This window comes from Ischnura elegans, chromosome 1 (genome assembly GCF_921293095.1).
Source record: "Ischnura elegans chromosome 1, ioIscEleg1.1, whole genome shotgun sequence".
NCBI classification, from domain to species: domain Eukaryota; kingdom Metazoa; phylum Arthropoda; class Insecta; order Odonata; family Coenagrionidae; genus Ischnura; species Ischnura elegans.
The window spans coordinates 92,581,909-92,594,691 of record NC_060246.1 but is presented as its reverse complement, the minus strand read 5'-3'; the positions used below and the strand labels follow the sequence as shown (position 1 = coordinate 92,594,691).

Sequence of the window (12,783 nt, the reverse complement as noted above, 5' to 3'; positions counted from 1 at the left end):
AAAATGAGGAATTCAATTCAACGTCTCCAATTCACATGAAAGCAACAATTATCCATTTGCTAAATACATATAAGCAATACATAAGTTGACCGCGAATCAATGCTGCAGGTATGGTCGTAAACACGGAAAGGAGGGAGCACAACTACTCTCAGAGTCAGAGATAATGCGAAGTCCCTGAGTGGAGGGGTCGAAAAAGGTTCAGCGAGACCCTTCTTAACGAATGCCCTCCCAAAAGCTCCGTACCACGAGAAAGAAGAGTCTCTTGGGGCTCAGTACAGCAGTCATGCTAAGACGAAAACTCCGCCATCTTGAAAAGGTTAAATAAAAGGGTTTACATGCCAAAATATTCAGCATAGTGAGGAAGAAGAAATAAAGGACTCTTCATATGCTCCTGAGACAATGTAATTCGCTTTATTAGGGGAATGTAAAGGGATTTTCTTTGTTTTATTAATCAGTGTTTTTTATAGGATAGTTCCCTTTTTGTGTTGCATTTGTATGCATGAGTCACCCAGAAAGCTTGTGATTCACTTAAAAAATACCTCCCCACTCACTTTTTAGGGCCAGTAGGAATGGAAGATATTTTTCTGGCTCTTATTTATGCATAAGTGAGTTGGTGACAACAAGTTTACACTACATACATAATAATATTTTAATGGGCCGCAGTACATACTTATGTATGCTGAAATGCCACACGAAAAATGGTCATTCTAGTAAAAATCAGGACTTCAGAAATCAGGTTAAACAATGTGGTAAAACATTTTCCGACTGGTTTCTAACATTTGCCTCTCCAAAATATGATATGTAGAACTCTTACCATATGTTGGAGAGACATAAAAACTCAACAAAGACAAACAAAACCAAACAACAATAGAACAATAAACTGATCAATACATTTCAAAAAGCTTAAAAATGAATTTTTCAAAACAAGTAGTACAAACTAATATTCAGAAAAGATCAACCTCACAGTTTACACAATATAATTAGCGGGTGTGCGAAGGTTGTGTCTGAACACCATGCTGGTTGTAAAGCGAGTGGGAGACTTAGATTTGTTGAGATTAGGTATGTCAAGGGAGGGGAAGTTGGTTCTCCATGAGTCAGGAGGAGAGGGGAAATTAGGAGAGGTGCTGGGGTTATTGACAAAAGGCCCGGTGCAGAACCCCCGGTGACAAAACCCCCTGTGGACATAAGGCCCAAGGACAAAACCCTCTGAAGACATATGGTCTGGCAACAAAATTTATATCCTTGTATCGTGTGCACCTCCATATCACTTTTTCACTAAATTTTTCTTGTAAACTATGTATGTATTATTCTCTAAAACAAGTAACTTTTTGCCCTTTTGATTATCGATAAACATTAGCGGCATTGTATCACGAAATATCCTCTCAATCACTGTTTATATCTTGTATATTATGATTATTTTGATTGTTGGTTTTGTTGCCTCAGGGATTTGTCATAGGTGTTTGTCGCTGTGGGGATTTTGTCCCGGGTGTTTTGTCTCAGGCCTTTTGTCACCCGAGGTGCTGTTCCTTTAGGGCTCAAGACAGTGGGATGAGGTGGCTCGGGGGGGAGGCTTTTCTGGTGATGATTGGTTAACTCTAGTCAGCTGATTTCTTTAAGATACTTCTCAGAGAAAACACTTCTCGTGGAGAATCAGCTCCTTGAGTCACTCCCCTTCATACTTTTGTCTGCTCATAATGTCCTAGGTGGAATGAGGGAGTCATTCAGGTAGGAGATTGGTAGCCGCAGAGGGGAGGGAAATGGTGGGATGCAGTTCTTGAGAGAGAGGTTAGTTTGGAGAACTGTGGACTAATTCTCATCGCTAATTGCAGAATATGGTTCTGTATATAACTTCTCTGATCTCCCAAAAAACAATGCATTCATTCTCAGGGCTGCTATTTAAGAGTGGTAGGGCTGGTAGGCAGGGTTGGAGACAGGTTCTAAGTTAGAGTTCTACCGTCAGAGTCCCTGGCATTCTGTGTCGGAGTTTTTTGAGCCATACTTTGTGCCAATGTCCTTAAAAGTTCATATGTTCTTAATGTGTATCTCCTTTGCATTGAAGCCATATGGCTAAGTCCGAAGGGTAAGATTTCCACAGAGGATAAATTGTCCAAGGAGGGCTAATTTCCAAGCATAAATTTCTGAGGGGGGTGTACTTAAAAATACCACAACAATTAAAGGATTTCATTAACTAGGTGTAGTATTTTGAGAAGATTTGTTTTGAGTTTAAGTTCAGAAATCATAATTTTGGTCTCCGAGAAGTTTCTGTTTCTTGTGATGCACAATTTAAATCTCATTTCCAAATTATGAGTCTATTGGATTCATTTCTAAGGTCTCTCATTGTATCTCTCCATTAAAATGTCATTGATTAATATGCACTTATTTTTTTCTTTCGTATTATAGGCAGCTCGTATCATAAAAAATGCTGGTGAGTCATTTACAATGAGGGTGGAGCGGAAGTCAAGATCAGGCATCCCAAATTTGGGTAGTTCAACTTCTGCATCATCTCTGAGCAAATGTGAAAATGAAAAGGTATGTTTTCTTGTTTTTTTAAATAAAATCTGACTGCAATATGGAGTATCATAGTGGTTTAAAATGCATATTGTAACATGAAGTAGCTTCCTTTCTTTTATGATATGAAATTTGATCTTTCTTATACAGTTATACCTCTACATATGAGCATTCGACTTACAAACTTTAAGAGGCACGAACGTTAAAAAAAATTGAAGCATGCCTGAAATATCAAATTTTGAGGTTGGGCGATGCAACGTGTTGTGGCGTAGAGAAACTCGCTTTCTGGACACAGTCTAAATGATGTATCAGTTAAATCGTTGTGAAGTTAGGAAGTTTTCAGCATTTCAAATGTTTTTCCTCATCGCAGGGAGCGACATTTTTTTCAGCTCCAGCCGCACAGCAAGATCTGTTAGTCCTTATCGAGAGTTAAGGCAAAATTGTAATGCAGTGTTGCATTAAGCAGGATAACTACACTTTTAATTGCCTTGCGTAGATTTTTCAACTTACGAACAAATTCAGCTTACAAACAAGGTCTCGGAGCATGTCGTCATCGTATGTCAAGTTCTTACTGTATGCAATTCGACTACATACAAGTGAAATTTAGGTGTGCAGAATTATGTAGATTCGTACTTATGTAAGTGGCACTCTAATTTATGTGTATAGATTCTATATATTTTTGAACATATGTGCAAAAAGCTAATATTTGCATCCATACACTCGGTGGTGCAGAAAAATTGAGTGGTTATTTTGTTTTTAAAGTGAAGTTTTTAAAAAAGATAAGTTCACGTTAACCATTCATCTGTAAGATTTTCAGTGAAACTATTTTATTTTTGTAGTTTCATTGCTTTAAAATATTGGATCCTACCATTTTCATCGATCATTGTTATAATTTATTCTGTTGTAGCAATTTAAATGGTTGAGCTGAACTCCTAGATTCCGGTAGCCATCTGTTTTTAAATTACTGCCAGAAGGTTGGCCATGCCCTTGAAGAGTTGTAGGAAAAATTTCTCCAATTTTATTATTTTCATGATTGATACCTAGGTAGAAAATCATTTCCTGTATGTTTTATATCTGGTAAATAATTTATTTGGTTAAACATATCGTGCTTATGTGAGGTGTCTTCTTTGGTGTAGCCTGTAGATCGAGATCCTGACTTGTTATCATCAGTACCACTAACCTCTACAATGCCAATGTCAACTTCTCTGCCGTCATCTCCTGCACCCAAACGTGGCAAGGTTGATAGTGCTATTTCCTCGACCATTGGCCCCACTGTGATCATGTCTCAACTTTGCTCTGATAGTGATGGAAGTGGTAATGTGTCTTCAATAATTCCAGGTATGTTTACATGAAGATTGAAGGGTATGTAGAAAAATTTTACTATCGTAGTTGTGCATGAAATACAAAGAATAAAATTTCACTTGAATCCTGACTGAAAATTCCTTGACATTCATGAATATTTTGACATTATGTAAGCATTACTTTTTTATTGTTTTGTCCACAGTGTTTTGTTTAAATTAAAGTAAAAATAAGGTGGGTAATGAATTATAAATTTCCTGAAATACAAACCAAATTCTCTTGTATTGTTTGAAATACCTAAAATTCTTTCAATCTTTCATCTCAAACTTATCTTGAGTGGTTATTGTAAAAATAATGATGAGGGGAAAAACTTCTTTATATTTAGTTTTTTAACTATGGATACATTTTTTATCTGCATTAAGTAGCTGACAAATATCTGAATAGATTGTAACCACAGTCATCCAAATAATTAAAATTTACTGAAATTATAATGTTTGACTTCAATGTAATCAGCTAAACATACATATTAACTTCAAATATCCCTTTATGCCAAGATAATTGGTTCTGTTAATGTAACAAAGTTAATTACAGGATTCTCTTGAATAAATAGAATGCCCATTGAAATTTTAATGTTTAAATTTAATTTAGTTTAATTTTAAAATTAAATGAAAATGCACAGTGGAAAATTATGCTTGTACACAAAAAATGCATTTCTTACAAAATCTCTCCTAATCCATATTCTGTCCAGATGACAGTTATTACATATATAATTGCAAAAATTTCATGAAACATTAATAAAAATTTATTTATGATTAAAAAATAATTTTAGAGCATTCCCCAGCATTTAAATTTATATTATATTTCTTCTTTTTCATTTTGTGATGTAACATTAAGAAGGTGCTCCTTCAATGGGAAAAAGAGCTTCAACGACACTTGAAGAACCATCCGTTGGTATGAGGAGGAATCGTAGTTCTAGTTTACCGAAGTCAAGGGGGACCAAACTTGATGAGGAAACTGATGTTAGTGGAAGCAGGTTGCCATCAGAAGATAGGAAATCCAGAGGCTCAATACTCCAAATGAAATCAACTAGAGAACTCAATCCTGATGAGGTAAGAGGAAGGGTCTTCTGTAGGAACCTGGGAAATAATTGTTGATTTTATGGTGATGTACCCATTATTTGGATTGAAAAAGCTATGTTAATACATAATAGAGGTCTTTAGAATTATGCATTTGATCTAGTTCTTATGATGCATTTCCATTTAATGGTAATATTAATTTATGAGTTAGGGAAAATATTTTTGGCATTAAAGCACGAAACTTTGGTTGTCAAGTTTGGTGTATTCATGATTAGTACTTGTTTAGTACGTTTCTGAAGGGACCACAAAAAATGAACGTACTAACCAGGAAAATGTGTTAATGAGGAAAGTAAATAATAGCAGTTGGGTAATTGAAATATGTGGAAAAGTCGTCATAGTTACAATTACTATCGGTAGTTCTCGTAGGATCGCCTTCCTGAACTCTTTCCACATTAAAAATCAAGAAAATGAGCACTACATTAAAAACAATACCATGTGAATAAAAACCACAATGTTTCATAGAATTCCCTATGACAATTACATGAAAACGGTGTCGATCTCCCGTGATTTATCCATAAATATATTTATAGAAAGAGGATAAGTAAAGCTTAGTGGCATTTCTTCTTTCTCACAGCGTATTCGAAGAATAAAACGACAACCATGAGTATGTCAATTGGTTGTTTATAAACATCATAAAAATTGGGCCAAAATACATTGACCTTAAATTACGGCAGCAGCCGTAAACATAAGTGATGGGTAGATCATGAACAATTTGATAAAAAAGATTGAATCACTAGGTGAATCAAATTACTCATGATTCATTTCGTTTAACAAGTCGATCATCAATCTCTCAGACTCCCGGTTTCATATCAATCATCCTGGTTTCCGTTTTATTTCAAAATTTGGAACTATTGATGCTTGATACCTTTTCGTCAGGGCAGAAATAGTTGTGAGAAAATTAAATAGTATGTTATAAAGAACTGAATACTTGTGTAATATTTTGCTTATATGTTTTCCAGCAGCTATTAGTATTAATAACAACACTACACATAAAAGAAAAATTTAAGATGACTTGTTTGCAACAGGGTAATTTTATAAACTGCACAATAAAAAGTTAACAGTCGCAACTTCTTCTTCTTAACAATATTCTCCTGCTGTCCCCTCCTTTCAGAATTGCGATAGATGCCCTATTGAAAATGGCCTGTAATTTTACGAATTTGGCAGTCGGAAAAAAATTCCCTGTAGGAAAATCTTTGATTTCCCATTGTCAAATTACTAAGGAATATGGCATTTTCATTAGGGTACGGCCTAGGTTCTTTTGATTACTATACATAAATGCCTGTCAGAAATCCTCAAAAAATCAACTGTGATTCATCGTAAACTTTCTGCCACAATTTCTCCGGAGAAGCAATGAAGCATTGACTGAGATGATAACGTCAATATGCGCTGACTATATTTTATAAATTTACCTCTGCATTATTTTCCTTGGTGTAAAATTATATAAATATCAGAGTATGCTGACTATCTGTTTTTTGGAAATCACAATCAAAATAGTATATGAAATGATAATATGGATAGCAATCAGCGTTACCAATGCTCTTCGCAGATGCGGCAGTATTTATTTTATTATTCAAAGTGATTTATTACATCCACTGATTGAGTCTTTCAATCTTTATTCCTTCAAGTCTTTTCGATCTTGATTCCTTTGAATCTTTTCGATCTTGATTCATTTGAGTCTTTTCGATCATAATGATTAAATCAATTGATTAAATCATTCATGTCACTCAAGTCAAAATGATTGAATCACTAAAACGATCGAATCTGCCCATCACTAGTACACATTCGCTTCTGGAATGTAACCAAATCGATTGTTATATTGATCGATATCGATTAATAACACACAAGATTATTAGATTACAACATCATTACAAGAAGATTTTTATATTATACAGTTGAAATTTACTTAAAAAATATGTCTAATGTCGTCTGCTTTCTATTTCTTGTACCAAGATCAAGTATTTTTATGCTAAGCTTTACGAGGAGATCCTGAGCATTGTCTGCTCCCGCAACAGGAGTCAAGTAATGACGCACGTACTTTATAGCCTTGACTGCTTTAGATAAAGTGAGTATTGGATAAGACTCATTTCCTTCCTCAGCATCATCTTCATTTTCTTTCGACTCCTGTTCGTGAATTTCATTGATTGACATGGTTTGGCAAGCAGTGAGATCATCATCACACTCACAATACTCTTTGAAATTCACCTCTTCAGCAATCTGACGCCACTCTTCTAGGGGAAAAGGAGTAATTTCTGCTTCTTCTATTGTGTGATCTGATATTTCAATTAACTGCCCTCGCTATGATTACTCGTGCATTAGCAAAAACTGCCCACTAGCGAAATTTGTGCAGGGTGTGGTACTCCGGGTACTCCAAAGGCAACAGAAGGTGAGGAGCTCGGGGTGTGGAAAATTGGGGCTTCTCATTGGCTGCAATTTTGCATAGTCCCAAACATTCCCAAAAAATGGCCGCATTTTATTATTCATCACGTCACAAGAATTGAGAAATGCATTTGGATAAATCACAATCGTAGAAAGAGAGATGTGGAATGAATGTAAAAATCTTATTGGCTGATAATAATAAAAAAATTAAAGCATGAATTTGGAGGTTTACAACGAATTGCGGGTTGTGCCACGGCAAGCAATTGATCGTACTAACCAGGAAAGCACAACTTTTTCTAACGTACTAACCAAATACTTTTACCTGTATTTTGTTAGGATGGTACAGGGACTGAGAGAAATCGCCATACTAAGGAGGAACGTACTAACCAAGTTCCACTGTATTCATATATTTTGTGATACCATTTGTAAAATACCAATAATGGAAAAAAATGTTTTATACTAATTAAATCGTATAAGGAACTTTAATGAAGTGCTACTACCTCAATTGATTCTGTGTGTTTTTAAGAGCTTTTGTCCTCTGAGGAGTAACAAAATCTGTGAAAATTGCCATGTCCTGATAAGTCTTAGAACTGAGTAATTTGAAGGCAAAAATTTTCCATATGTGAATTAATTCAAGGCATTAGTCTTCATAATTATCTGAAAACAGTTTTGGGATATGTGTGGTTCCCCTTATTCATCTTCCACCCACTCTTGTGCTATTTGAAAGGATATATTTCATACCTAAATTTTGTTTGTACTTTTTATGTTAATTTTTTTATATTTTCAGGTGATACCAGTGGGTGAAGCGTTTACATTCCAAGTTCACGATCGCCATAGGTTTCTGAACATAAATGTTTGGGGTTTGCCTCCAGCTTCTGGAGAGAAGAAGACAGAAGATGCTGGAACTCCTAATGATGGTTCAGAAATCGTTAAACCTAGTGGAAATGTTGTGACATCTGGCGGTGGAATTCTTCGTCAGAGACGTCGGTCTAGTGATCCTCCTTCCAGCTCTTCAATGTCATCTTCATCTTCATCATCCTCTTTATCTGCCGGTAGGTATTAGTCTCAATGGTTGCATTTTTCTCAATAGTTCTCAATGGTCTCAAGTAAACCGTGAATGTCTCAAGCATAAGGTTGAAACTCCCCAATTTCAATCTCCTTCAAAAACTTGAAAAACTTCAATTGTAACTGCCATGTTCCAAAGTGTGCTGTGAGTGTTCCAGTGCTGCTGTTCACAGAAGTGCCAATTATATTTTTGCACTTATGTGAACTTATATTATGTGCTCTAGAAAATGTTTTCCTTATGCTCAGTGAATTTTCAATACCATTAATCTAATATCAACTTTAACGTGGTAATAATTTTGTCATGCATTTCAGTATCAGCAAATTGTGTGCTATGCGATATTATATTGTGTTCGTGATACATAGTGTTTTTATTTTTATATTTTGATTTATGCTGCTATTGTGTTTCTGTGCCCAATGTGTTTAAATGAATCACGAGTGATTGATTCTGGGAGTTAAATATTCTGCTTTTTCTCTTGTCTTAACTCCTTATGGTGTTTTATGAATATTTTCCCTTTCACTTCCCTGACATTCCTATTTCTCTCATGCCATAATCTGCTGAAGATCTTGTCCTTGAGAATTTTTTCTGTATCAAATTCCTATGTGACTGTGAGCTGTGCAAGCAACTTGAACGTGAAGTCGAGTTGAAGAAGAAACCTTGAGTCAAACCACGTTTTCTAAACGCAAGTTAATGAATGAAGGCAGGGGTTGTTAAAGAACTCCACGTAAATGTGTTATAAGATATTTATATGTCTGTGAATATATATGACTGGTGATAATTTTTAATATTATTATTCAGCTGCTACTTTTCTCTGAATAAATTACCTTTTATTTGACGTAAAGATAAAACTAACTGATGACTGAATTTGAGTTAAGCCATAAGTTAGTTTTATATGTTACATTGATGATAATCATGAAGTTAAATCAAATCATAAGAAGGAATTAAATCAAATTAATTGATGTAATTTTTGCCAATAATGTAGCATATAAAATTGTAAATGATATTCCACCTGAAACTCACGAGTTATAGAAAAACTCACCATGGGTTGAAATTTTGGTCCTTGCACATGACTTGTGGACATGAATAGGTTCTCCTCTCAAATGTTCTTACCTAAATTCTTCTGTCTAGCGCAGTTTCAATACTTTGACCCAGAATTTCTAAACTTTATGATGATTACATACTAAATGATACGGTGTTGGCTTTTCAGTCTTGTTTATTTTTTGTAATGTGGTTTAGGGCTGAAATTAACAATATAACAAGACTACTATCTTGAAAAGTACGAAGGGGTGCGAAGACTGTCTTGAAAAGTACCAAGGAGTATAAGCCAAGTAAATTTTTTATCTCAAACAGGATGGTGTAAATTTTTTATCTCAAACAGGTGTAACTTTGAGGAATCTGTAATTCATGTTGAACTTACGAGAAAAACTTTGTACAATTCCTCTGGATTATTTTATTTCATGATCATGGTTTCATTGAAGAGATGTCCTGGCAATGTTGATTGAGAAAACCATGGTCGTTATGTAAAATAATTCCTGTAGAAGTGTACAAAGTATTTCTTAATGGTTCAACATGAATTTTTATCTGTTTGATTCTCATGGGAGTGTATGTAACAAACACAAATTTTTGTTATTTTATGTATTGTTATAGTTTTCACTGTGTTATTGAATGTTAAGAACATTAAATGCTCAATTTTATCGTTGGTTCCCAACATAAATTTCTTATTTACCATCAGTGTACCTCTGTCACTAATGACACATATTTCCTTTATATTATTATAATGCAGGTGGCAAAGGGGTTGATTCATCATTTATTGTTTGTGAGGATGGTGATAAAGCCAAAGTCCTTTTAGCTCACCTTTGTATCCCTATTCAAAGCCTTCTTGGTCTTGATGACATTGAAGAAATGGGAGAGTTGGATCGGCATTTACGATGCTGGAGCCTCCAACCACCAGACCCATTTTCACCTGTTGGAGTGAAGTATGTTCCTATTAGTATTTCTATGCATGATTTTGGACCAAAATGCTGTAGAAAATCCTCTAACCAAATTCCTCATTCATGTGTTCCCTGAAAAATGTAACACAATGATACTGAAATTCTGAAAATTACGATGTAATCAACAACAGTAGCCTTCATATTACTATCAGATGTCTTTAGTACAATTATCCACAATGTGGACATGCAAAGATGGTATAACCCTCTTTTGCATTCTTTTATGGACCTTACATTTTTTTTATAGCATGAAAGAGCAATTCTATCAAATGCTGTAAAAGTGTGGGGTAATGGGTCATACTTGATGGAGCTGTAATGCCAAAATGGGGAATGTTGCAAAAAGTGGGGAAGCTTAAAATCTGGCTGTTGAAAAACTGGATTCTCATGTATTTTCATTTTGCCAAACGTGTCATTGCCACTGCAGTCATTGACTGAAAATTTTCTAAGACACTAGCGGTGTCTGAGAATGCAATATACCTTGCACCAAGCTTACTTAACAATTCGGGTGTGACTTTACTACCATTGCATATAATTGTCCTTTTTTGGACTGAAATACTAAAATTTTTGTTTTAATAGCCTGTAATTTTGTTTGCATGTACCTAATACCTGATGCTGATTTATTTTTTTTTATATTCTACCCCTTCTTAAATTCCTAATCATTTGAATGCTCTAATTGAAGGTATAGTGACTGGACATCTCATTCTGGTTTCGATCCCAACCTTTGTTTTGGAGACATTCTTCTTACTGTGTCACTGACTACTGAAAGCAAATCTCAGAGTGGTCCTCAATCAGTGCAGTCTGTGAAGTCATTTGCAAAACGTGGCTGGAGGTCTAAACAAGATAAGGACGTGTCAGGGGCAGAAAGTATGCAGTTAAATAAAGATGCAGGTGCAGATGTTGAAGACGATGAATCAGGAGAAAAATTGACCAAAGATAATAAGCCTTTGATGGATGAGTCTCCTGGAGATGGTCTTGAACATGATTTCGTACGAACTCAATTTCATCGGGCTACATTGTGTGATTTTTGTGGAAAGAAGGTAAGAAAAATTACCATGATTTGAGATACCCAATTAGTCAATAAATACGTATTATAAATATTAATATTAAAGAAATATTTGATAATCTCATGGTTGTTTGGACAATAATTATCAACTCCACCTGTGAGAAGGGATTTTTTTGGTTGAGTTTGTTTTTTACAAGATACAAAACAATGAACTTATTTTATGATTATTATATGTCATTCTATTATACACACTTCATTAGAAAAAATCAAATGTTTTCTGAATTCCTTTCGTTGCATGCAGGTACCCATGTTCACATAATTAAGTATAGGTATCCATTCTAAAAGGTTACTTGATTTCAAAGAAACTATATGAAGTTTTTCTTCAAACCTTGTATAACTGCTTAACCATTTGAAACAGTGAAATGTAAGTCTTATTTTGATAATGTCACTCTGAAGTTTTTATGGATGATGGCAGACCTCTAGTTTTATCATTTTGTCTCATAAGTGCAAAGTTTGGTGAATAAATGACTTTTTTGTTGTTGTGGTTACTTTTTCGAAAATGGTGAGTGGAAGGACATTTTTCATTCCTTGCCAGGGTTTTCCCTAGTCCATTTATTAAATATATAGCATTTTGTGATCTTGTATTAATTCTAATATATTTTTTAAGTTTGTTTTCTACCAAATTCATAAAAGATATTGTTCTTCATATCTAGTCTTTTGTGCTTGCATGTTGAGTTCATGTAAGATGCTTCAGTTGTATTCTTGTAATGATTCATTTTTTTAGATATGGCTGAAAGATGCTGATAGGTGTCGCCGCTGTTCCATGGCTTGCCACAAAAAGTGTGTAGCAAAATGCAAATCTGTGAGCCGATGTCCTTGGGGAGGTCAAAGGGTGTCATCAATGCTAGTGAGTTATCTATCCATTACCAATGGATTATGTTTATATGGTTTCATTAAAACATAAATAGAGCTCATAAATATCAATTTACATCTTGACAGTGGTTATGTGAAAATAAAAATTTAACTGGAAATATTAGTTATTGAGAGGTGAATATTACTTGGTCGGGCTAATATTTCATTTCGTTAATTGGGAGTTTTAGAAGAAGAGGAATTCTTTCATTGGGGTATTTCACAAATACATTTACATGGGTAGTTGGCATTACCAAAAGCATTAGTTTGTTCAATGGAGTTTTTCGTTTAGCTGGAGTTCATAAGGTAGAGGTTTTACTGTAATAGAAACTTATGACATTGTTTGATGTACAACCACATGGATATAGTCACTGATAGAGTAGAAGATCCACAAACCAGGATTCTTGGGACCAGACTCATTCCTGATTGATAGGGCTTCTTGATTTTCGTGAATTTGAAATTTTGCAAAGTTTGGCACCTTCTCAATTTTTATGCGAATTT

At 34.7% G+C, this 12,783-nt stretch overlaps 1 protein-coding gene across 5 annotated transcripts in view; it reads left to right on the top strand.

Moving 5' to 3' along the window:
- The window catches only part of LOC124166217 (PDZ domain-containing protein 8), a 66,062-nt gene that overhangs the window by 20,439 nt on the left and 32,840 nt on the right, over window positions 1-12,783 (top strand). For 4 of the 5 annotated variants that reach the window (XM_046543804.1, XM_046543803.1, XM_046543802.1 and 1 more), the window contains exons 11-17: window positions 2,401-2,529; window positions 3,645-3,846; window positions 4,702-4,916; window positions 8,107-8,371; window positions 10,166-10,358; window positions 11,050-11,407; window positions 12,158-12,280. In XM_046543804.1, the coding sequence (XP_046399760.1) occupies window positions 2,401-2,529; window positions 3,645-3,846; window positions 4,702-4,916; window positions 8,107-8,371; window positions 10,166-10,358; window positions 11,050-11,407; window positions 12,158-12,280 (1,485 nt within the window). The remainder of the gene's footprint in view (window positions 1-2,400; window positions 2,530-3,644; window positions 3,847-4,701; window positions 4,917-8,106; window positions 8,372-10,165; window positions 10,359-11,049; window positions 11,408-12,157; window positions 12,281-12,783) is intronic. The other variant, XM_046543801.1, reaches the window with a different exon arrangement.